Source organism: Sapajus apella, unplaced genomic scaffold, assembly GCF_009761245.1.
Source record: "Sapajus apella isolate SASKATOON/1434 unplaced genomic scaffold, GSC_monkey_1.0 scaffold23, whole genome shotgun sequence".
NCBI lineage: Eukaryota > Metazoa > Chordata > Mammalia > Primates > Cebidae > Sapajus > Sapajus apella.
Window position 1 is genome coordinate 16,856,159 of NW_022436963.1, and position 26,821 is coordinate 16,882,979.

The 26,821-nt window shown below is 37.8% G+C and overlaps 1 protein-coding gene across 25 annotated transcripts in view; it reads right to left on the reverse strand.

Moving 5' to 3' along the window:
• Positions 1-26,821, reverse strand: part of MAGI1 (membrane associated guanylate kinase, WW and PDZ domain containing 1) — a 677,285-nt gene that overhangs the window by 263,244 nt on the left and 387,220 nt on the right. For all 25 annotated transcript variants that reach the window (XM_032289620.1, XM_032289622.1, XM_032289621.1 and 22 more), the window contains exon 2: positions 1,731-1,847. In XM_032289620.1, the coding sequence (XP_032145511.1) occupies positions 1,731-1,847 (117 nt within the window). The remainder of the gene's footprint in view (positions 1-1,730; positions 1,848-26,821) is intronic.

Consider the following 26,821-nt stretch of genomic DNA (forward strand, 5'->3'; position numbering starts at 1 on the left):
GAACCTGCTCTACTGTAACTTCAGAGGCAGCTATGGGGCAGCTACAAAAACAGCCCTAGATTACTTAAGAGTTAAAAAGACCAGATCTGCCACTTACTGGTTACTGAACCTCCTGTGACTTTGTTTCTTCATCTGTAAAATGGGTATTAAAGACCCCCAACTTCAAAGGGTTACCATAGAAGGAAAGTCCTTCAGTGTGGAAGAGGCAGGGCAATGGTGAACTCAGGAGACTCAAAGCCCTGATCATCTTTGGACTTGACTTTATTGGCTTACAGCATTGTCTCAGTTTCTTGATTAATAAAAATAGAATAGTAATCCCTGCCCCACGTATGTGATTAACATTAGGAATTAATTATTAAGCCAGAATATAAGAAATTATTATTAGGCTATTACTAGGATTACAGTTTACAACTTCGATGCTAAAAGACTAAAAGAACTGAGGACCAAAAGTTCACATTAACATATCATCACAACCTCCTCTCCATCAAATGCAGCTTAGCCACTCCATGGACAGAGGCAACCTTGGGGCCGTGTCCCAAGTTGCTTCTAGTAAACCTCTTTTCCTCTCAGAGCTTCTGTTTTATTAAGGAGTAAAATGGAGAGCCAGGGGCTATTCTAGAATCCGATCTCTGGGGGTTATTATCCAGAACTATAGTCTAAGTCCTTGCAAATCTACAGAATGCCTTATTTCTGTTATTCTGCTAAGCAGTATCAGGAAACAATAGTGCTCTAGCATATCATTTGCAAGGTTTAATTTATTTATTTTTTTTTAAAGAAAACCATTTATAGCAAACAAATCATGGAAATAAGCAGGGTACCTTGAACATTAAATTATTCCTCCTTTCTTTTGCTGCTTTAAAAAATGGTATTTCTAAGAAAATAAATTTCAAACTTTGACGGACTGGGTAGTAGAGAAGAGAAAGAAAAATCCTAAGTAATAAAACCAGAATCATTCCTTCCCCGTATTTTAAAAGAAGTTAAACAACCAGGAACACAGTGTGCCACAGCACGGTGATACTTCACTACAACTGAGCTGCCAATTTATCCACCCACAGACAGACAGACAGACAGACAGACAGACAGACAGACAACAAGTTGCCTTTCTTTAACAGAGACACTCTGCTTTCAGCGTTCCTGTGTCCTGTGTCTTGTTTTTTCAGATTTGGTGTAATCTAGTGGTCTGGAGGTTTGGGAATTCTTGATCTGTGGAAATCATTTCTTCAAACAAAATTATACATAAAATCCTAACTTATGAATCTGATAAAGCTGGCAAAAGGAGAACCCTGAGAAGGAAGAGAGAGCCAACTGGTCAGTCCGAAGGCTGCTGGCCTGCTCTACTCTATTAATAACAGCAATGGTTAACATTTATGGAGACTTACGGCACACTATTACCTTACAAAATGCTTTCTGTCCCTCATCTCATTGACTCCTCATAGCAGTTCTATGAAACTAGTATCAATGACATGTCCTTTCCACTAATGTGAAAAGTGGGCCTTACAAAGGGTAGATAATTTGCCCCTCACGGCAAAGCCGTGACTGAAACCCAGGCACACCATGACATTGTACTACTGTCTCATTTTCAATTCTGATTTGCTTGAGTTAAGGAGTCACTCAGTAGGCAAGCCACCAGGTGTTCTGGAACCAGTTTTTGAGATCTCCTTTCTCCCCTGGACTTTATACACACACACACACACACCCCAGCAGTGACATGCCAAAACCTGGCTACTTACAAGGCACAGCATGGCGGTAAAGGTTATCCCTTATGGTCTGCTGGAGCTCATGATCAGGAGACCCTTTCTGGAACCGCTGACTGAGAAAATGTCGCAGGTCCTTGTTCAGCCTTCCTCCTGCAGAAAATACATAAAATAGACATATCACATCAACAACAGGGTCCTCCTGGAAAAGGAGTAACCAAGAACTGAGTGCGTGAAAGCAACAGGATGTAATTCTAGCCTGCCATGCCTGGTCACTAGGAGGATGTACTTTAGATTTTCCTCTGCAGGGGTAAAGTCAAGCAAGACCGTCATTAGATAAAATGGCACTGGCAATGCATTAATTTGGAGATCCTGTTTCACATAATACTAGAAGACTAAAACATCAAAGAGTTTAATGTAGCCTATTACATTTAAATATGTGCCATAGACCATGTAGAGACTATTACTAAAAGAGTAAATTGATGAAACCTTAAAGAAGACAATCCAGCAATAACTGTCAAATGATAAAATGTTCTTTGACCAGGAATTCGACTAGTAGGAATTTACTCTACAGGTATACTTGTAAAAGTCTGCTCAAATTTCCATGAGTATTACTATAGCTTTTTTTTTAAAAAAAAAAAAAAAAGATGAAGTCTCACCCTGTCACCTAGGCTGGAGTGCAATGTCACGATCTTGGCTCAAGGCAACCTCCGCCTCCCAGATTCAAGTGAGTCTCCTGCCTCATCCTCCCAAGTAGTTGGGATGACAGGGACCCACCACCACACACAGCTAACTTTTGTATTTTCAGTAGAGAAAGGGTTTCACCATGTAGTCCAGGCTGATCTTGAACTCCTGGCCTCAAGTGATGCGCTTGCCTCGGCCTCCCAAAGTGTTAGGATTACAGGCATGAGCCACTGCACCTGGCCCTACTATAGCTTTTTTTATGACAGTAAATAAATGAAAACAAAAACCTAGAAACAACCAAAAGGGAGCAATGAAAGCAGTTCCTCCATATAACAACTACTCTACATCAGCTAGATTTCCCTGGGAGAAAATTTGTGGAACTGTGCATAATGTCTGATTCCTTTTCTGTAAAAATGAATTTAGAAAAGGGAATACTGGGTATTAATAGGAGGAATCATAAGAAAGTTTTAACACCAATTTCATTTAGGAAAAAGGACTTGAGCTGGGGATAAATAAGTAGACTTTACTCTTCATCACACTGACAGAGAGACACACATAGACATAGACATCTCCCTACCCCGTGTTGCTTTTTAAACACTAAATGTATGTTGCTTTTGTTGTAGTTGTTAAAGCATAGTTATCTAAGTAAGTCTGTGTTTGTTTCTTTGTAATTCTCTACACTTAACAGAACAAAAGAAAAGCTAAAAATATTATATTATCCAAAAATGTGTCATAGAAAAGAGACATATTTTAAAAAATCATCATCAAAAATTACAGTCTACAGGATCAACAGAAGGCTTGTAGATCAACCTAACTAGCATTCTCTCTTAATGGAGAAAGATGCTTCAATGACAGCTAAAAATAACTAGGCTGTGGCTGTCTTTCCATTTTTAGACAAGATACAAATTAGGTAAGAGCATTTTTTGCCTTAGAGAAACAATGCAGCAACCCGGGAATCACGTGAGCCACAAAACTCATGTCTTCAAATGATAACTTCCCCATGGTCAAAAAGAGCAAATCATGAGAATGATAGTGATGCTGAAGATGATGATATTTCCTGCCTAGGGGAGGAAACTACTGATCTTTAATATCACGTTCAATATAAGATTCCGGCTACACCTGCTCATTTTGAAATAGACTAATAAAACCCAATTTGAGCTATTTTATTTGACTGGTACTGTTTCAAGTGGCCTAAAGGAAAATACATATATTCAAATCAAACTTAGGTCATTCAGTCATTCATCAATTATTTATTGAATGAAGACACCCACATACCACATGAACCTGCCCCAACCAAGAAAAATCATCATAAGGTTTGAACAGACAGTTCACAATGGAATATATACGACTATTAAGCATACAAAAAGATGTTAGACATCATTTGTCATTGGAGAAAAAAAATAAAATCACAATGAGATCCCACTAAGTAACAACTTGAATAACGAAAATTAAAATGACTGGCAATATCAAGTGTTGGCAAGGTTGTAGCAAAAAAGGAACTCAAATATACTGCTTAGCAGGCATACGAAATGGTTCACCCTCTTGGGAAAACAATATCTTAGAAAGTCATACCTTCAATAGCCATGGGACCCAACAATTCTACTCTTACTTACACGAGATAAATGAAAACAAATCCACAAAAAAAAAAAAATCTTATAGATGAGCCAGGTACAGTGGCTCACGTCTGTAATCCCAGCACTTTTGAAGGCTGAGGCGGGTGGATCACATGAGGTCGGGAGTTCAAGACCAGCCTGACCAACATGGAGAAACTGCTTCTAAAAATGCAAAATTAGCCAGGTATGGCAGCACATGCCTATAATCCCAGCTACTCGAGTGGCTGAGGCAGGAGAACCACTTGAACCCAGGAGGTGGAAGTTGCAGTGAGCCGAGATCAAGCCATTGCACTCTAGCCTGGGCAACAAGAGCAAAACTCCGTCTCAAAAACAACAAGAACAACAACAACTTGTAGGTGAGTCTTCACAGCAACTTTACTTATAAATAGCCAAAAACTGAAAACAACCTAAATGTCCATCAAAAGGTGAATGAATAAGCAAACTGTGGTATAATCAAGCACTGGGGTGTGACACAGCAATTAAAAGAAACAACTAACACATGCATTAATACTGATGAATCTCAAACACAGAATGTTGAGCAAAAGAAGTCAGACACAAAAGAGAAAATATTGCACGCTTTCATTTATTTACAAAGTTTTGGGATGGACTAAAAAATTTTGGAATGGACTAATTTATAGTGAGAAAAAACAGTTTAATTGTTACAGAGAGCTGAGGATAGGTAAAAACTGACTGCAAAGGGCATAAGGGAATAAGATATATGGGTCTTCCCCATTGGGGAAAACAGGGTGAAAGACTTCTATATGATTTCTACACATGGAGGTTTCTATACATGAGGCCTCTATATTATTATTTTTTATGCTTATTTATATTTATTTAATACTTTCTTTTTTCTTGTTTCTACTTGAATTTTTTTTTAATTATACCTTAAGTTCTGGGGTACATGTGCAGAATGTCCAGGTTTGTTATATAGGTATACATGTGCCATGGTGGTTTGCTGCACTGATCAACCCGAAATCTGTATTAGGTATTTCTCCTAATGCTATCCCTCCCCTAGTCTCCCACCCGCTGAGAAGCCCCAGTGTGTAATGTTCCTCTCCCTGGGCCCATGTGTTCTCATTGTTCAACACTCACTTATGAATGAGAATATGCGGTGTTTGGTTTTCTGTTCCTGTGTCAGTTTGCTGAGAATGATGGTTTCTAGCTGCATCCATGTCCCTGCAAAGGACATGAACTCATCCTTTTTTATGGCTGCATAGTAATCCATGGTATATATGTGCTACATTTTCTTTATCCAGTCTATCATTGATGGGCATTTGGGTTGGTTCCACGTCTTTGCTATTGTGAAGAGTGCTGCAATAAACATACATGTGCATGTGTCTTTATAGTAGAATGATTTATAATCCTTTCGATATATACTCAGTAATGGGATTGGTGGGTCAAGTGGTATTTCTGGTTCTAGATACTTGAGGAATTTCCACGCTGTCTTCCACAGTGATATCCTGTGAATATCTAATATTTTCAACATCCGTTTTTTTAAAATGGGGAGCACAAGGCAACATTCTGGAGGAGATGCCAATATAATATTTTCTTTTTCTGAAGCAGAGTCTCATTCTGTTGCCCACGTTGGAGTGCAGTGCCACAATCTCAGCTCACTGCAACCTCTGCCTCCCAGGCTCAAGTGATTCTTGTGCCTCAGCCTCCCAAGTAGCAGAGATTACAGGCACCTTCCACCACACCTGGCTAGTTTTCATTTATAGTAGAGATGGCATTTCACCATGCTGGCCAGGCTGGTCTCAAACTCCTGGCCTCAAGTGATCTGTCCATGTCGACCTCCCAAAGTGCTGAGATTACAAGCATGAGCCACCACTCCTGGCCCCAGTATAATATTCTTGATTGAGATAGTAATAACATGGGTTTACAAATTTGTCAAAATTCACAGAACTGTATACATAAAACAAGTGTTGTATTATATGTAAGCTATACCAATACAATTGATTTCAAAAGTTTAAAATATACATAATGATTGGATGAGTACTATGTGTCAGTCAATGTTCAGTTTGCATAGTTTTCAGTTTCCCTTTAGAGAGTTGAACTGAAGGAAAAAGAAAGCAAATCTTGGAAGTTAAGCCAGACAGGCCTACTTCTGAATCCTGGCTTAACTGTTTATTAGCTGGTGAGTCTGAGCACAAGGCTTAATCTCTGAACCCTGCTTTTCTCATCTGTAAAAACAGAACACTGATGTACTAGTAGCTCTGCCATAAGATTGTTGTGAGGATTAAATGAAAGATAGCACTCAGTGAAAGATGGAAAGTATTAATTATTATGTTGTTGAATGGACAATTGTTGAGGTGAGGGGGCAAAGAAAAAAATCAGTCCAGATGTGAGTTCTTACTCTTTTTTAAAAAAAATCAACGCACACAAAATTTATTCTATTGGCTTAGAAATAGCCAGAAACAAAATATAGATCTACGGAGATTTGGATGAAAGGATATTTCTAGTGCTTCTGTATTTCTAGTGTTTATATTTTAGCACAAGTAGATTAATAAAAATCTACTTGTGCTAAAAGAGTGCAGACCTACATAAACTCATTAAGAAATATTTAGGGTGTGCTTAACGTATTCTAGGCGTCATGCTAGAGCTGAAGTTCAGGAAATGAAATCAACTAGTAAATCACTGATATGTGATCTCTCTACCTGCTAACTCTAGCTTGAGGTATAAGGCACACTAGAAACTGACTAAAACAAATGTTTACCAGCAAAATTCCCATTTGAAATGTAGGATTTTATACTTCTCTTAGGTGACAAGAGTTCTTGACATTAAAAAGACACTGACAGTTATCATTTGAGCCATGGCAAAGATGTCTATGATATTCAAAATGCTTGAATCAAAAGCAACATTCCAAAGGAGTTTTTGGATACAGTATCTCTTTATCACATATATAACAAAGATTTGTACATCCTTATGGATCGTATGTGGTAACTATCAAGATAAACCAGGGGTATACAGATTGGAAGGCATTCTACTCTTTTTATTTTTTTGGAGGCGGAGTCTCACCCTATCACCCAGGCTGGAGTGCATTGGTGTGATCATGGCTCGCAGTGGCCTCGACCTTTCAGACTCAAGCAATCTTCCAGCCTCAGCCCTCCAAGTAGCTGGGACTAAAGATATGCACCACTACATCCAGCTATTTTTAAAATTTTTGTAAATACAGGTTCTCACTGTGGTGTCCAGGCTAGTCTTAAACTCCTGGGCTCAAGCAATCCTCCTGTCTCAGCTTCCCAAACTGCTGGGATTACAAGTGTGAGTCACCATGCCCCACCTGGAAGGCATTCTTAAGTATAAGCTCTTGGTTTGCACCTAAACTTACGTTCAAACTAGCCAAGGAAGCTAGGGTTTATGGTCATCAAACTAAAACTCCTCTCTACTGTGGATGTGTAAAGGGTCAGGGTTTACTGTGCTGCCAGTTAACATTTACTCTGAGATCCATGACATTTGGACTTGAAAAGTTTCAACTCTCACATTCTATTAAGAATACTGTAATTTTGAGCATCTAATCTCAAATTAATTGCCAATTACTCAAGGGACATGTCTATAAATTGTCTACTAATTGTCAAGGGCAGTGAGCCAATACAATAATAAGTTAGAAGACAGTTTGTCATAGCATCTTCACTTTCTTTGAAATTCAAGATTTCTTGTGTAAATGGAAAAGAGAACACAAATTAAAAATACAGTCATGCACTATATAGCAAAGTTCCAGTCAAAGACATATGTACCATGGGTCCCACAAGATTATAACACTGTATTTTTACTGTACCTTTCTATGTTTGCATATGTTTAGATACACAAATACTTACCATTGTATTACAACTGCCTACAGTGTTCAGGAAAGTAACATGCTATACAGGTCTAGGAGCAACGGGCTATACCATATAGCCTAGGTGTGTAGTAGGCTATACCAACTAGGTTTACATAAGTGCATTCTATGATGTGTTCACGACTAAATCATCTAAGGCCACACTTCTCAGAATGTATTCCAGTCATTTTGCAACATATGAGTATATGTAGAACTTGTTCCAAGAAATTTTAACTGGGGAAAATGGGACTTAGACTCTCTCTTAATGTGCCATTATTTTATGTTTCTGTAGCTTATCTATACATCTGGAATTCTGTGTCTTTTATATTTACAGCAGTATAACTCTGCTTTTTTTACCCATGAGTTTACAAAATGTTAATCATGTTTGATGCATGTAATTTTTATTTTAAATGTTGTATAATATTCGATATTAAAATATACCAAAATTTATTTCTCCTTCATAGAAAATTATTTCCAATATAAACAATATTGCTATAAATGTTACTGTAATGCTTCCCTCCCTCAACATCTTTTCAGCAAATGTGTGAGGGTTTTCTGTCTAGATTATCTAAACCTGGAAATGGACACAGACATCTTCCATTTATCTTAGTATTTCTGAATTCATTTCCAAAATGGTAGTACCAATTTGCCTTTCCATAAATAGTTTTGGCTGTCTTGTTTTCCACACTTAGGCCACCATTTGCTCTTGTCACTATCTTTCAAGTCCCCAAGACCACTCCTGACTGGATGAATCTCTAGGAAGATTTGGAGGACTCCTTACATAGTTGTACTCATGGCTATGGTTTATTACAGCAAAAAGATACAAAGCAAAATCAGCAAAGAAAAAGCTTCACAGAACAAAGTATAGAGATCTGAAAAGGAATGTTGCTCAGTAGGAAGAATAATCGTCGTCAACAAACCAGGTTTCCCAAGAGAACGCTTTTGAGTCTTCTTAATGTATTTATCTGTGACCAAGAAGGTAAAATGCAATTCCCTGTCTGTATTACATGTGCTCCATGTCTACATCCACATGCAGAAGGTCGAAGAATGGTATTTCATTACAATTAGAATTGACACTTTAAAGCCAGGCGCGGTGGCTCAAGCCTGTAATCCCAGCACTTTGGGAGGCCGAGGGGAGTAGATCACGAGGTCATGAGATCGAGACCATCCTGGTCAACAGGGTGAAACCCCGTCTCTACTAAAAATACAAAACATTAGCTGGGCATGGTGGTGCGTGCCTGTAATCCCAGCTACTCAGGAGGTTGAGGCAGGGGAATTACCTAAACCCAGGAGGCAGAGGTTGCGGTGAGCCGAGATCGCGCCATTGCACTCTAGCCTGGGTAACAAGAGCAAAACTCCGTCTCAAAAAAAAAAAAAAAAAAAAAGAATTGACATTTTAATACATTTCAAATTTTCAATGCTGAGGAGAACCTGCATAAGGATTTTAAACTAATCACACTTTCAGGTGATTCTGCTTTAGCACACAATTTCTTCAAAGAATGATTATAGTTGTAGGAAAAGTCCATTTATTAGGGCAACAACAAATGGTTTGTACTGCAGGATAGCTATTACAGCAAAAAAAGAAAATCTGTCAGTTCAGCACTTCAGTTTTATAAAGAATAGGATTTTTTAAACACAAATTATAAATTGAAAATATATGTGACGGATAAATTGAAAATAAATCTGACAGATGCAAACCAATGTAAATGCACTTAATGTTACAGAACTACACACTTAAAAAATAGAAACATGATCAAATTTATGCAACCACAATAAAAAAGCAATATGAACTAATTTCAAGACTTTAAAAATATAGAAAAGTACAACAAAGAAAGTTAAAATCACCTGTGACTTCATTTATGGCATAATTAACATTTTCGTATGGTCCCCTCTGTATGCCTATGTATATATAAACATACAGGCACACTTGTAATACACTTATACATTTGGGGAGGTTCATTCACTAATTCAACATGTATTCATTAAGTGCCTAGAGCCATACCCTGTGAGCCCTGAGGATGCAACAATGATAATAAGGAACCCCTGAGCAGCAGGGGACATGCCTGCTTTAGGAAGGATGAACAGAGATAACCTCCAGGCAGAGGCAGTTGTTAAGGTGAGAACTAAAGGAGGATAAAGGGCTAGCTGCGTCTGCAAAGTGCTGGGGAAGGAATATTCCAGGCAGAGTGAACGGCATGTGCAAAAGTTTTAGAAGTAGGAAAGAGGCTGGCATGTTAGAGAAATAGGATGAAGTTCAGACAGAGGGTGGCTCAGGTTGAGGTTAAAAAGAGAAGCAATAGTGGATAAAGAAATGTGATATCTATACACCAAGGCATACTACTCAGCCATAAAAAGGAACAAAATAATGTCTTTTGCAGCAACTTGGATGAAGCTAGAGGCCATTATTCTAAGTGAAGCAATGGAAAACCAAATACTCTGTGTTCTCACTGATAGTGAGAGCTAAGCTATAAGGACGGAAAGACATACAGAGTGATATAATGGACTTTGAGGATGTAGGAGGGGAGATTGAGAGGAGGGTGAGAGATAAAAGAATACACACTGGGTGCAGTGTACACTGCTTGGTGACAGGTGCACTAAAATCTCAGCATTCACCACTAAAAAACCCATCCACGTAATCAAAAGCCACCAGTACCCCAAATACTATTAAAATTTTTAAAAAGAGAGAAAAAGAAGCAGTGGCAGATGTATTAGGTATCCATTAAGTTATAGGATGTGTGGGATCATGCCGCATATGTGGATTTATATCTACATTTTCTAACAAGTAATTCATATGCATTTGTGATATTAGTGCAAAAATAGTTTCAAGGGCTACACAGTATTTTATGTCTTCAATTCATTACGACCTATTTAACCTATTGCCAATTAGTAGGCATATAAACTGTTTCTACTTTGATTATCCTCCTTGCACAAAATCAATCTGTGTACTTCTGATGACTTTCTTGAGACCTCTCAAGTGGAAATATTGGGATAAAAAGCACAAAAATGTTTAAGGCTCTTGATATGAATTACCTCCAACAAGATCGTATTAGCTTTCCTTCATCCAGTTTTATTTTAAATGGTTCTGAAGTAGGTATGTAAATTCATCGCAATACTATGAGTTTCATGTTAATAGACATTTGCGACCAGGTGCGGTGGCTCACGCCTGTAACCCCAGCACTTTGGGAGGCCAAGGTGGTGGATGGCATGAGGTCACATGGGGCCAGCAGTCTGAGACTAGCCTGACCAACATGGTAAAACCATGTCTCTACTAAAAATACAAAAAATTAGCCTAGCATGGTGGCAGGCACCTATAATCCCAGCTACTTTGGGAGGTTGAGGCAGGAGAATTGCTTGAACCCAGGAGGTGGAGGTTGCAGTGAGCCAAGATTGCGTCACTACCCTCCAGCTTAGGCTACAGAGCAAGACTCCACCTAAAAAAAAAAAAAAATACATTTGCATATCTTCCTTTAAAATAACTATTATACATAATTATGTAATAAAAACTTTAAACAAAATTTGCTGAAATTTCCTAGAAGTAAAATTACTAGATTGATGAGTATGAATATTATTTTAAAGATTCTTGAATAAATACTCACAAATTGCTTTACATAAAGGTTATGGCAGTTTCTACCAAATCTGAAAGAAATTTAGCATCACTCGTCTGACAATTACAGTGTCAAAATGAGAAATTTTCACCTTTTAATTATGATTTTTAAAAATTTTCCACCAATAATTTGAAAAGATGTCAACAATGTATTAAAGAAACTACATAATGGTAAAACTGTTCCCTTTCATTTTGAGAAACTGCTTATAAGAAAATTAATTTGGAGAATAGTTTAGCGAGAAATAACAAATGACTGCCATAATCATATTTATTCAACTAAAAAAACAAAAACTCTCACATCTAAAAAATACACAAATTGGGAATGTTCCATGGGTCTGTTCTTTATACAATTACTTGTAACCTCCCTTCTCCAAACATTCAAGCATTGGTCTAGGTCAGGGGTCAGCAAAATATTTCCATAAAAAGCTAAGATAATAACTATTTTCCAGCCTTGATAATGCATATGAACTCTATCTAACTGCACAATTCTGCTTTTGTAGTGTGAAAGCAGCCATTAACAATATGTACATGAAGTTGGTTTTTTTTCAATAAAAGTTTATTTACAGAAAAAGGCAGTAGAATTGTCCCTTGGGCCATAGTTTGCTAAATCCTGGTCTAGATGTTGGTCCTGTCTCTTTAGGTAAGCAATTCTGCTGAAGTAATTTTTGGAGTAGAGTTCAAGTAACACTTGGGGTGGAGGTGGAGGGTGTTCATTGTTTCCCAGGTTAGTCTAAGCCAGCAGTTCTCAAAGTATAGTCCCCTGGGACTGGCAGCAGCAGCAATACCCAGAAATTTACATGAAATAAAAACTATTGGGCTCTACCCCAGACTTCAGGTAAATAGAAATTCTAGGGGTGGGGGTCCAGCAACCTGTATTTTAACAAGCCTCCCAGATGGTTCTAATAAATGCTAAAGTTTTTGGACCAATGGTCCAAGCCACACCAAAATACCCTACTGGAATATGGGGAGCTAGGCTCTATTTCTCACAGCAGGTCCTCATCTCTCACTAATCTCAAGTGCTGCCACCCCACTATGGAGCTGACAGTGTACAGGCACACACCACATATGACTCCAGACAGGGAGTACCTCATCACACATGCAGAGATGGAAGCTATTCCCCTAGTGGTACAAAGGCTATTGTTCTTTTAGTTGTGTTTCTGTAAAAGTTAAAAAATAAAAATGAAAAAGAAATGTATGGTGAGTGTGATGTGAGAGAGAGGCTGTGAGACAGATTTACGTATGCTGATAAAGCTCAAGAAACTATTTACATTTAACTCCCCACATGAGCAGGCATGAAACATTTTGTTAGCACTTCAGGAAATCCGCTTTGTTATGATTTTCCACCTGCCTTCTCTGTTCTTTTCTCTTAGTGAATCTTTTTATTAGAAATTTCATCCCACAGTGAGAAAAAAATTAAATTAAGCATGGAAAGAAAAGCAAGCTTAGGTTTAAATTCCATCATCTCCATTTTTTCATTATTTAGAGCCTTTGGTGCTTCTTGTATTTATTCCAGTAAAACTAAGTGGAATAACATCTGTTCAGAAAAAAAATGAAGAATTTATATACAGAAAGCAGAAAGACAATGTTTCCCTATTGGTAAAGTAACAGAGCTGATGTGAGCTTATGGCATGCCCTTGTAAACAGCTGCATGGCCTCACCAAAAGCTGAAATCAAGTATCTCTACATTCAGAATGCTGAGTGGGATCTAAAGATAACATGTGTCTGTGCCCTTCTAGAACATGCTAAGTTCTTGAAAAGGTACTCTATTAGAATTCTAACTAGACCAATTAGACTCAAAAGATGACGGTGACTATTTATTAAGCGTTATCAATGAGCCACATAGCAGTACTAAGCAATAATTTTATAATCCTTACTCCCAACCACTGAGATTGCTAGTTCTATTTTACCAAAGCACAAACTGAGGCTCAGAAGTTGCCCCATCACCCAGGTAGCAAGCAAGGGAGGAGATGGGACTCAAATCGAGGGGAGTGTGACTGTCTGTGTTCTTGACCAGAGGGTCTAGGAAAGATTCATAATCAGAATGATGATAAAGATAAATCGGGAAGTACCAGCATAAAAAATAAAAGCAAAAAACCAACACATATTTTTTCTATATTCAAGTTTTTATACTTCCAAAGGTTTTTAAGACAGTTTCTGCTTCTGGGAAGTCTCCCAAAAGCACAGCTGGTGTTGTGGAAATTTTCTGATATGATCAATGTCCTTACGGAGTGTGTTTCTTTCAGCAGTATATGGTTAAGAGCCCTGGATTTCAAGCAAGGCTTGATAAGTTTAGATTTAGGCTCCAAGTTCACCAGCTTGCCTTGGGCATGTTGCTGAACTTCTCTGAGCCTCAGTTCCCTAATCTATCAGGTGGGGATAATAATAGTATTTGCTCAAAAAGGTTGTGCAGCTTCATGAGATCATGCACTAATGAAATATCTAGTATAACATAGTAAATATCTCGTAAGCATGCAGTAAATTGTTACTTTTACCAAAGTTCATAACAATGCAGTGTGTAAGCATGACTAGATCTGGAATTTAAAAATATATAAATAAAAACAACAAAAGATGCTTATGCCTCAGCTAAGGGAGTGTTGACTATGAACTGAAAGTTTGATGATATTACTGAATGAATGTTGGTAAATGACAACCGCATCATGGCTTGTAGGAAAATGTCATCATTTTGTGGTAATGTTTGTTTATTTGGGGATGAGGTATCATGATATTAATACCCGAAACTCAGATAACTTGGCAAAATGGAAATACGTGTAAATATGGACAGATGGGATGGTGTAGCAAGATGTTAATAGCTGGTGAATCTTGGTGATGGGGGCATATATTTTGTTGTTTTTTCAACACTAGTTTGGATTTGGAAACTTTCAAAGTAAAAAAGTAAAATAATTTTTTTAAGAAGCAGTTACAGTCATAAGGACTATAAAACATTTATGTGAATCTCAATATAAAAGGAAACTGTAAAACATCTATGTAAATCTCCGTATAAAAACTGAAGACGGACTTGCCTTCTAAACTGCCACATCAGAAAGTTGTCCAAATGGCCTTCTCAATGCCACCATATGAAGAAACCAAGGGAGTGAAATCTGAATGGCATAGGCTTCCAGAGAACACTCAGCCAAGATACATAGGCAAAGTTACTTTCCGTGAACCAGCACCCAGGGGTAAAGCGTTGTACTCCAGGGTTTTAGGAATCTGCTGACAGGTAAGATGTTTTAAATGTTTTTATGCAAATGCAACTGAGATCCCATTGGTATTCCACAGCCTTGAACATCCACAGAAATTCACACAACTGTGCTCCTACCCTCCCAGCCTCACCCCAATTTATTCACAGACAGGAATAGATAATCTGGATTGCAAACTGTATTCTAATATGATCTGAAGTCATTCATGCAACAGTTGCAGAGTTCTAGGCGCTCTGACCTACATTGAGAAATCTCATACAGAGATCATTACAGTATAGTATGCCACTTGAATTTCTACTGGACTATGAGATTAGAGACCACAGTGATACAAATATCATTTGATGGGTCTAAGAAAAGTGAGATAATTTCCCATCAACAGAGCATCCTTATGTGTCTCTTCATTGCACAGAGCCTCTCTTTAAATAGTTTCAAAGTCAGAAACAAAAGAGAGAGTCACAAGTAATAGCCATGGTCCCAGGGGCTGAGGGAGGGAGGGGGGAAAGGGAGGAGGGGGTCTAGACTTATTTCATATGTTGCCAACCCATTAAGTTAAACATTCTTAAACCATTAAGTTAAGATTCATCTCTCTGAATGACCACAGTTCTCATTTTTCAACAGTGTGGTATATAGTGTGCTTGTTTAAAAAATATTTAGGGGAGAGAGTTCTAGGCTGATCATCAGATATTTTTAATCTCCATAATTCCATAAACGACTATAATTTTCACACTCCAGTATTTTCATTCCAACTCACTGTAGTCTTCCAGCTGCTATTCAAAAGTGATTATAAATAATGGGGCTATAAAAGACATTCAGTAATTAGGACACTCACTGGCCATATGCCAACCTCAACAATGGAAGGTGATTTATGTAAGACAACCCTATCACATCTGCCATCCTGGACTCCCCTCTGATGGGCTCCCTGGTCACATATTAACATTGCCCTTAATAATAATTTTTTTTTCTTGACTAGAGAGCAGACTGGCAACCCAAAGTGCTACAGCTTTTTTAAACTATGTTTATAAGGAAAAAAAAAGCAAACAAAAAGCCATTTTCTGTCTTCTCATTTAACATATCCAGAGAAAAGAGAGAAAGCACAGAATGAAGTATACTGGATCAGGTCAAACTCCTGGCACTTGCCATCAAATAGGAAAGACCTCAATGAAATTCAAGTATAAAAACAAAAAACAAAAACTTCAGACCTAGCACAAAAGCCTTCAATATACACAAGCTTAAGCCCAATGCAGGCTTCACCTGGTCTTTCTCAAAAGGAGTACCACTGTCATCTTGGGCAGGACAATTCTTTGCCATTGTAAATTTGTTCCACGAAACTCTGGACATTCAGCAACCCTGTTCTTGGCAGCCCCAAACTAAATGGATGGCATGCTCCCTAGTTATTGTGACAACCTTAGTGTGACAGTCCCACCCTAGAGATGGGTAAACATACAGTAATTGGTGAGAGTTATACTTAAGTGCCCCATATCACATAGGTGGAATCTTTTCTTACTTGTCTTTTAGATCAAAGAGCATATTAGAAAAAAATATATATTGCAAACCGGGCATGGTGGCTCAAGCCTGTAATCCCAGCACTTCAGGAGGCCGAGGCAGGCAGATCACTTGACTCCAGGAGTTCAAGACCAGCCTTGGCAACATGGCACAACCCTGCCTCTACAAAAAATACAAAAACTTAGCCAGGTGTGGTGGTGCATGCCTGTAGTCCCAGCTACTTGGGAAACAGAATCATCTGAGCCTGGGAAGTCAAGAATGCAGTGAGGCATGATGGGATCACTGCATTCTAGCCTAGGTGACAGTGAGAACCTGTCTCAAAAAAAAAAAAAAAGTTAAAAATATTGTAAAAGGGCTTATATTGGCATGATTACAAATTGTTGATATTTGATATGCCCATGCATACATTTCTATGCATTTCTTCTAGCACAGGGCTTCTGTGTGAGAGGCAACATGGCTTAGTGCTGGGAACACAGGTTTGAGAGGCCTTCTCTGAAAACTGTATCTAAAAAACACTGCTCCATCAGTGTCTGTTCTATTGCTTTGGTTTATTGCGTTCATAGCAGTTATCATTCTTTGAAATTCTTATTTATGTATTTATCTTCTTTATTGTCTGTCATCCCATCACCCCCAAATCATGAGAGTTTCCTATGAGCACTGAGATCCTCTTAGCCTAGAATAGAGTCTCTCGGCCTACAGGAGTGGCTGGCATAGACTGTGTGACTGATCGATCAGGTGAATGAATGAAGGATGATACTACTAATTAAAACAACACAGGCAGTGGCTAAAGCAGAACTAGGCAGACATATGTTCCCATCCTGACTTTGTTATCTGCTGCCTCTGTGTGTTCTTGGGCAGATTACTTAATCGCTCTGGGTCTCCATTTCCTCCTCAGAAAAATGGGGCTAAGAATAGCATCTACCTGACAGGTCTGTCATGAGGACTAAATAAGAATATACAATGCAATGCTCACTAATGTGAGCTACCCTTTCCTTCATCATCTGACTTGAAAGTGACATGCTTCAAATATACCTTTCATGAAATCCTATTCTCCAAGAAGATGACAGAAAAGAATTGTTTTAAGATTCATGATGATAACAATGTATAAAACAAATGAGTTAAACAAGCCAGCCTTTCCATATCTCCAGACTGCAAACTAATTAAAACTGGTGTGTTATCACCAGATTGTTTTCACATACCCACTTCTGTTTGTACTACACTGTATGGCCGAAGGTGTGCAAGCAGAAGACAGGATTTCCTTCCTTCCTCCTACCTCAGGCCTCAAGTAGCTGTGACTACAGGAATGTGCCACAACAATCTGCTAATTTTTTTTTTTTTTTTTTTTTTTTTTTTTTTTTTGACAGAGTCTCGCTCTTTCACCCGGGCTGGAGTGTAGTGGCATGATCTTGACTCACTGCAACTTCTGCCTCCCAGGTTAAGGCGATTCTTCTGCCTCAGCCTCCTGAGTAGCTGGGACCACAGGCGTGCACCACCACACCCAGCTAATTTTTATATTCTTAGTAGAGATGGGGTTTCACCATGTTAGCCAGGCTGGTCTTGAACTCCTGACCTCAGGTCATCCACCCACCTTGGCTTCCAAAAATGCTTCGATTACAGGCATGAGTCACCATGCCCGGCCTCGGCTAATTTTTTTGACTTTCAGTAGAGACGAGGTTGCGCTATGTTGCCCAGGCTGACTGAGTTCAAGAGATTCTCTCGCCTTGGTCTCCCCAAGTGCTAAGTGTACAGGCATGAGCCACTGCGGGCAATCCATTATTTTCATTTGCATTGCCCCGATGACTAACAATGTCAGTCCTGTCAATTGCTAATGGAGTTTCTCTTCTAATTGTTTGTCAATGTATATTAGTTGTCTTCTTAATATTTGACTTGTAAAAGCCCCTTATATATCCCTCATATCAGTCCTTTACAAAAATACATTTTTCAAATATTCTCTTCCAGTCTGTGGTTACCAATTTATTTTCTTAATGATGCCTTTTGATGAGTGGAAACGTTTAATGTTAAAATTAGGTCTAATTTATCCATTTGTATGGCTTTTCTTCTCTATTACTAATTTACTACATTACTACAGATGAGTCAGTAAATAAGATAATGAAACAGAAGAACTCTGGACAAGGAGTCAGGGGGCCTGGATTTGAGACCTAAATCTGCACAGGTATCTGAGTTTGGGGAAGTTATTTGTGAGGGTTTATTTTATGTGTTATCTTGACTGGGCCACAGCATGTCCAGGTATCTGGTCAAACAGTATTCTGCGTGTTTCTGTGGTGGTGTTTTGGGATAAGTTTAACATTCATATCAATGGACTGAGTAAACCAGGTTGCCCTCCTTCGTTGTGCTATGTTGGGTGGGCCCCACCCAATCAGTTGAAGGCCTGAATAGAAGAAAATGGCTGTCCTTCCTCCAAATAAAAGAATTACTTCCATCTGACTGCTTTGAGCTGGGAATCACTTTTTTCCTGCTTTCAGACTAGAACTAAAACATGGGCTCTTCCTGGGTTCAAGTCCACCAGCCTTCAAACTGGTAGTACCATCAGTTTCTCTGGGTATTCAGCTTGTCATATGCAGGTCTCGAAAGCTACCAGCCTCTATAACTGTGTGAGCCAATTCCTTAAATGAAATATCCTTCTCTCTATATATACATCCTAGTAGTTCTGTTTCTCTAAGGAACCCTGACTAATATATCATCTGCCTCCTTTAGCTCTAATACAGCATGAAGCATTCTACTCAATTCTTAATGAACATTGCTGGAATGTCTAACACATTGGCTCTAATTCACATATCTATAAATGAATAAGTTGGATTCAACAACCCCAGAGGCCTTTTCTATTCTAAAAGCCTCTGATACTTATCTTGGTCTCACCTTTCCATTCCAATGACTCCTTTTTCCTCAGGTGTCCTCTACTAAAATTAATTTGGCTGTGCTTCTCAGAAAAAGTGACAACACTCCCTCCCAGCTAATCAGCTTAGAAGTAATTCTAATAGGCTCCTGCTACCTAGAAACCTGTTCTGGTTTGATTGCCCTCACCTTTTTGGAAGGGAGCTAAAGAGTTCACAAAAATTCAACACTTGTATATTTATTCACACGGGGTATAGCAGTTGAATTCTCTCAGCTTCCCCTCCAACTATATTGCTTATATACTGACATATTTACCTGAATCCTAAAATAACATTTAAAACTGCAAAGAAGATGCCAAATGCACCAATAAACCCAACTAATGAGTGTTCCTATTAGGCAAGCAAGTCCCTGACACATTAGAGTTCCCAAAACATGGGAGATAAAACATTTGTCAGCGGAACAAACTGAAACAGATCCACACTTCAGCCTTTGGGAACTGCGTGTGACACCTTCTTTTCTGCTGCTCGATTCCAAACCAGTCCTTATGAGAAAGAAAATTATCTTTACACATCCACATGACTATAAATAAATTTTGCAATGCCCTTTGAGACCAACCCACACCCTATAAAGATACCAAACCACAACTGAGAATTTTTCTTTCTAATAAGCCTATACTAAAAAATAAAAAGTAGGTGATGATGACAGAGAGCTATAGTAAGAACCAACAGGAATTCAGTTCACTAAGTTTCCCACATGGCTCTAACTGCAAAAGCACAGAGCTGCTCTCTCCTGAGGTCCTGGAATGTTCTAACAAGAAGGTATCAGCCAGACTTACTCAGGATGGAAGTGGTAACCGAATGTTGCTATCTCTAAGACAGAAATGTAAACATCAAAGAACACTGAAATCACCTGGGACATGTCTATAATGGCCCCAGTGCCTAGGCCCCCAACTCAGACCTATTCAGAATCTATAGGGAAGGACTAGGCATTGGTATTTTTTTTCTTAATCTCCACTAATAATTCCAACATGTAGCCAGGGTTCTAAGCTTACCCTCCTTCTCAGATTGTGAATTCACAGTAGATTCATTAATTGTCAAAATATATACACAGAATCTTCTGTTTATAGAGCATCCTGTATAATCTCCTAAGATGAAGTGTCCTTAGCTTCAAAGAAAAAATGTAAGACTCTGAACCAGGTGCAGAGAATGGTATGGGAGTGAAAAACATCAATGAGATAAGGAAATGAAAAAATTCTAACGCCTTCTTACAGTTACAGCCCTGGGAATTTAAATTGTGTTCCTGCCTGCTCTGACTAGGGAAAAAAACTCAAATTAGCTGGGTAGAAATTTCATCTAAAAGAATCAGGAGACTCCAAGTGACCTGTGCTTTGATGTCTCTCACTGTGGCTCAGCCACGCTTTTCTCTTCCACATCAATTCCTGAGAAAAGTCATAAGTAACTGATATGTAGTTTGAAGAACAGACATCAAATGTAAAGGATGGGCTAGGGGATCAGGCAACCAAGGTTTCCACCAGGCTGTGATCGATGACAAAGAACAAGGTGAGAAAGGGCCTGCGGGGATCACAAATGCAGGGCTTTCCCACACCGAAATCCTAATAATGATGTCTTCAAAGTTGCACAGGCTGACTTCTGAAGCTGCACAAAGCACCAACACATTTAGAAAGCGCTGGAAAAGATGAAAGAACAAATAGAAGGCTCCCCAAAATTAAACACAACTCAACATGACTGCTGTGAGCTGGGTAATTATCTTGTTGATGGATTCTACACTCCAGCTAACACTGAACCATGTGCTACCTCAAAAGGTTTCTTTAAGCACCAGCACCAATGAATGCTTGCAGCCACTCCCCTATCTTGATCAAGCCCTTCAGTGCCCACAGGAACAATCAATTTTCTTCACTGAGACATTATTCTGCCACTGGTCAAAGATGCTACGACCAACACATCCTCCATCCCAAAGACTGGCAGAAAATGAAAAGGCTTTGAGAATTTTTCATCAGCAAACTAAAAATACTTAAGCCTAGTAGAAAACCATCTTATTTAACCAGATACCAAAATTTTGAATAAAGTCTTTTTATAATGACTTAGCTAGATGTCCGCCCTATCTATAACCTTTCATACGTAAGCTCTATTTATACATACTGAAGTCATACTGGTATCTAAAAAGCTCAAGCAAAATCAAATTATGAAAGTAAACCGGTTACATTTTCTACCCTTTTTCTTGATAAAAGAAGGCTAGCTTAACATTTGCTTTTCTCCCCATAATTAGAAAGATTCTGGAAAGAGAAAATGTAGTCAAACAGGCTTGAGCTGAAAATAGCTTTTATAAAAAGTGCCTTATATAAAACAATAACAATTAAAGAATAAAGCTCCATCTCCCATTTGATAGGTATTACCTGCCTGGAAATTAAATCATACTTAGTGCTTTCTCTGGAGAAGACTTCTGTTCCAAAATGAGGGTCTAATGTTTTGAGTGGTGCAAGCCAAATCAGCTTGAAGAAACAGAAGGCTCTGCTAAGCTTTAGCAGAACAAGCCCTAACATAATATGCCAGAGAACACGTTTGACAAAACAGAAGTAGAAAAATATTTTCAAAATCAGTTCTTGGTTTAAATATAGCATTTGGCACCTCAAGTAAACACAGAGGAGAAGATCTAACTTGGTAAAGCCATGTGACTTTCTGAACTGCAGCAGGCCAGATGGTGGGGTGAGTTATTCATTTCTCAGCTCCACACTCACTTTGCCCTTCCATTAGTTCAGGGTCCCTCATAAGAGCTGGAAATAAAAGAATTGGATAAATACATAGAACTAGTTTTCTTAATACTTATTATTGTACTTTAAAACCATGTTACTAGCAAACACCTAATGCCAACTTGATAGCTCTTGTTAGTAAGTGTTCTGGATTATACCATCAAGTCAATGTCTAACTTGCTATCTACAAAAAGTAAAGCTGGTGACACTTCCCCTTCTGGAAGGATAGGGCAGACATACATTTCCCCATTCCTCCCGCTAAGTACAACTATATAGGACTTGGATCTAGGAAATGAACAAGAAGTCTGAAATTTAAAGAGAAAAAGGCAGACCAACTAGGAATCTTGGGACAAACCTCAAATTGGTGAGTTTTTATCTCATATATTCCAGAATCAGAGCTGAAGAACCCAGCAATGGGTAAAAACCAATTGGGGTGAAGGAAAACAACAACGATAACACCACCAACAAAGCCTGCTCTTTCTAGCTAAAGAACTAGGAGAGAGGTAGGTAACTGACAATAAAGAAAACTATTAGACAATAACTGCTCTGCTTCAGCCAAATATGACAGAAAAAGACTATAGTTATTTTCTATACCCAAGCCAGCAAAGACTGAGTAGGCAGCTTAGAATTCCACCCTTTTCAGGCTGTTTTGGGGTACCTCAATCTCTGCTCCTCATTCCAGGGTACTGCCAAAGAAGACTGAGTAGAGACAGAATCTTCAACCCCATGGGTGGAATCTCTTCTTCTTCCCACATCACCTCTTCCTCATCCCTTCTTCCTTATCCTTGGAGACTCCAGAGGAATTCTGCACTTCTGCCCCACATAGCAGTAATATGAAGTCACTCCTGCCATTGAATGTCAAAAGAAGAAGACAAGTAGGAAACCTAGGCTTCTACCCCAACTGGACTGTAACGAGGTATCATAACCCCTTCCCCTAATAAAGTGGTGTCCAGACCATCTAAAACAGGTTTAAGTAAGATTCAGAATCTCATAACATAATATCGAAAATGTCCAGATAAAAATCACTTGTCATATGAAGAATCAAAAAAAATGTCAATCTGAGTGAAAAAGGCAAGATGACAAAGATGTTAGAATTATCTGACAAGGATTTCAAAACAGTCATCCTAAAAATAATTAAAGGAACAATTTAATCATTTACTTAAAGAAATAATAACTAAAAAATTCTTAAAGTTAGCAAAAGATATAAAAATAGAGATTCAAGAAGATGAGCAAACCGAAAATAGGAGGTTTTTTAAATCCACAGCAATATATACTTAAATATTTGAAAACTGAAGAAATCTTTGAGACCTGAAGAAAAAATAGAGTAACAGTGAATTTTTTATCAGAAACCATGGAAACTGAATAGAAAAGTGTACAACATTTTTCAAGTCCTAGAAGAAAAGAACTGTCAACCCAGAATTCCATATCCAGTAAAAATATTCCTCAGGAATGTAGGGGAAATCAAGAGCTTCTCAGACAACAAAAAATAAACAGACTTTGTTGACAGTAAACCTATCCTAAAAAGATGACTTAAGAAGTTCTCTGGGCCGGGCGCGGTGGCTCAAGCCTGTAATCCCAGCACTTTGGGAGGCCGAGGCGGGTGGATCACGAGGTCAAGAGGTCAAGACCATCCTGGTCAACATGGTGAAACCCCGTCTCTACTAAAACTACAAAAAATTAGCTGGGCATGGTGGTGTGTGCCTGTAATCCCAGCTACTCATGAGGCTGAGGCAGGAGAATTGCCTGAACCCAGGAGGTGGAGGTTGCGGTGAGCCGAGATCGCGCCATTGCACTCCAGCCTGGGTAACAAGAGTGAAACTCCGTCTCAAAAAAAAAGAAGAAGTTCCCTGAAATGATATTATAAAAGTAAGAATTTTAGGATAAAAAGAGGAAAGAAAAACAATGAAAAGAATAAAAGTATAGGTAAAGACATTTTTCTTCTCCCACTAAGTTTTCTCAGTTAGGTTTGAAGCTCAGCTATCTGATGTGGCTCTAAGAGTACAGGGAAGAAATATTTCAGACAATATTATAAACAAAGATGTAAAGTAAGGTTTCAGCAATTCACTCAAACTAGTAAAATGACATATATATATAATATACTTTTGAGCATATTTGTTTTTATAGCACTTTTAGTATTATATATAATACGTAGAGCAATACTAAAAAGACTAAAAAGATATAAATGTTGCGGAGAGATAGCATGAGGCGAAATGCCAGATATAGGTGATGGGGAGGAAGGCAGCAAATCACACTGCCATGTGTGTACCTATGCAACAATCTTGCATGTTCTTCACATGTACCCCAAAACCTAAAATGCAATTTAAAAAAAGACATATGCTCAAAAACATTATATATAAATCAAAATAGAATGCTAATAAATGCTCAACCCACAGGAAGAAGAAAAATAAATAAATTTCTAAGAGAATAAATGAAAAATAAAGACAGGCTTTTAAGCCTTAACATGTCCTTAATTACATGAAGTATAAATCATTTAAATGTACCAATTAAAAGACAGAAGTTAGCAGAGTAAACTTTAAAACATAACCCAAGTATATTATGTTAACAAGAAACTCACTTCAAATATAACAGTATAGGCATGGCGAAAGTGAAAGGATAGAAGAAAATATGCAAACATTAATGAAAAGAAAATAGAAATGCTATGTTAACATAAAACAATATGGACTTCACAGCAAAGAAACTTGATATAGACAGGGAGAGATATTATGTAGTGATAAAAGGGTCAAACCACCAAGCATAGCAATCTTAAATGTGTGTGCATTTGTTAAACAAGAGAGTTGCAAAATACATAATGCAATAACTGATAGAACAGAAAGGAGAAATAAACAAATCAACAATTGTTTTTAGAGACTTTAACATTTCTATCTCTTTCAATATTAGATAGAAAATTTGCAAGATGTAGCAAAACTCAATACCTTCAAACAACAGGATCAAAAAGATATTTACAGAACAATCCACCCAGCAATGGCAAAATATACATTTTTTTCAAGTGCCCAAAGAACATAATATATACCAAGATTGACCATGTTGTGTATAATAAAATAAATCTCAACAAATGTTAAGAGTCACAAGCATACACGTGTTCTCTAAATACAAGAGAACCAAACTAGAAATCAACAAAAGAAAAACAAGAGGAAAACCTCTAAGTACTTACAACCTAACACCTGTTAAAACAAAACTCATGGATCAAAGAGAAAGTCTCAAAAGAAATTTTAAAAACACATTGAAAAAAATTAAAATGTCAAAATTGTACAATTATAGGTAAAGTGGTGCTAAGAGGAAAATTTACAGAGATCACATAAGAAGATTCAAATCAATAATCTCTGTTACCACCTCAAGAACTGACAAAATAAAACCAAACAAGGAGAAAAAGGGAAATAATAAGGAAAAGAGAACAAATCAATGAAAGTAAAAACAGAAAAACAATAAAGAAAAATCAATTAAACAAAGAGTTGATTCTTTGAAAAGATCAAACAGTCGATAAACTTTTAGCAAGACTGACAACAGGGAAAAACCGACCTAAGACGCGAATTGCCAATAGTATGAAGCAAACAAGGGATATCAATAAAGACCTTGCATACATCAAAGCGTAAAGGAATACTATTAAAAAAAAAAACCTACAAACATACATTTGACAGCTGAGATAAAACGGAGCTTAAAAAACACAAACTACCATTAATCATCTAATATAAAACATATAATTTGGATAGTCTGAAAGCTATTAGGCAAATTGAAGAGAAAACAACATTTCCCAATTTGTTTTATGAAGCTACTATTACCCTGATACCAAAACCAAAGACAGTACAAAAACAACAACAACTATAACAACAAACTGTGGATCGGTATTTCCCACAAAACTACATGTAAGCATTCTCAAAAAAAAAAAAAAAAAAAATCTCAAACACTGAATCCAGGAATATATATAAAGAACGTACACTATGACCAAGTAGAGTTTATTCCAGGAATGCAAGGTTGGTTCAATATCTGAAAATAAATTACTATGATCGACAGTTAACATGTTAAAGAAGAGAAACAACATGATCACATCAACTGATTCAGATGTATTTAATAAGATTCAACACTCCTTTATGACAAAAACTTTAAGAAAACTACAAATAAGCAAGTTGTATTCTTTATGTGAAAGTTAAAAAAAAAAAAAGAAAGAAAACTACAAATAGAGGTAACTTCTTCAAGCTGGTAAAGAATACTCAAAACCCTACATCTGACATAATATTTAATGATGAAAAATGGAATACTTTTCCCCCTCAGATTGGAACAGCTCAAGACTCTCACCACTGTTGTTCAAAGAAGAGCTAGAAGTTCTAGCAAAAGTGCTGGCAAAAAAGCCAGAAAAGTAAATAAAAGGCATATAAATCGAAAGGAGGAAATATAACTGTCTTGTTATTCTTGCAAATATGATTATCTACATAGAAAATCCCAAGGAATCTATTTTAAAAACAAAAAGCCTCCTAATACTAATAAGTGAATTGGGAAAAGTCACAGGATACCAGATATACATCCAAAACGAATGTATTCTTTTTTTTTCTTTTTTGAAACAGGGTCTCACTCAGTCACCCAGGCTGAAGTGCAGTGGCACAATCATGGCTCACTGAAGCCTCAGCCTTTTGGCTGAGCAAGCAATCCTCTTACCTTGGCTTTCCAAGTAGCTAGTACTACAGGCTTGTACCACCATGCCCCTGGCTTTTTGTACAGAGAGGGTCTCACTATGTTGCCCAAGCTGTTCACTAACTCCTGGACTCAAGGGATTTTCCTGCCTCAGCCTCCCAAAGGGCTGGAATTAAAGGCGTGTGAGCCACTGCATGTGGCCTTAATGAATGTATGCCTATATATTAGCAATGAGCACAATAAAATCAAAATAAAATTTCATTTACAGTTGCTCAAAAAGTTAGAACATTTAGGTGTAAATCTAACAAATTCCAGACTTTTTTTTTTTTTTTACTGAAAACTAGAAAATAGTGATGAAATTAAAATCCCCTAAATAAATGGCGATGATATATCATAATCAAGGATTGAAAGAGTCAACACAGTAAATATAGTATAATTCTCTTCAAAC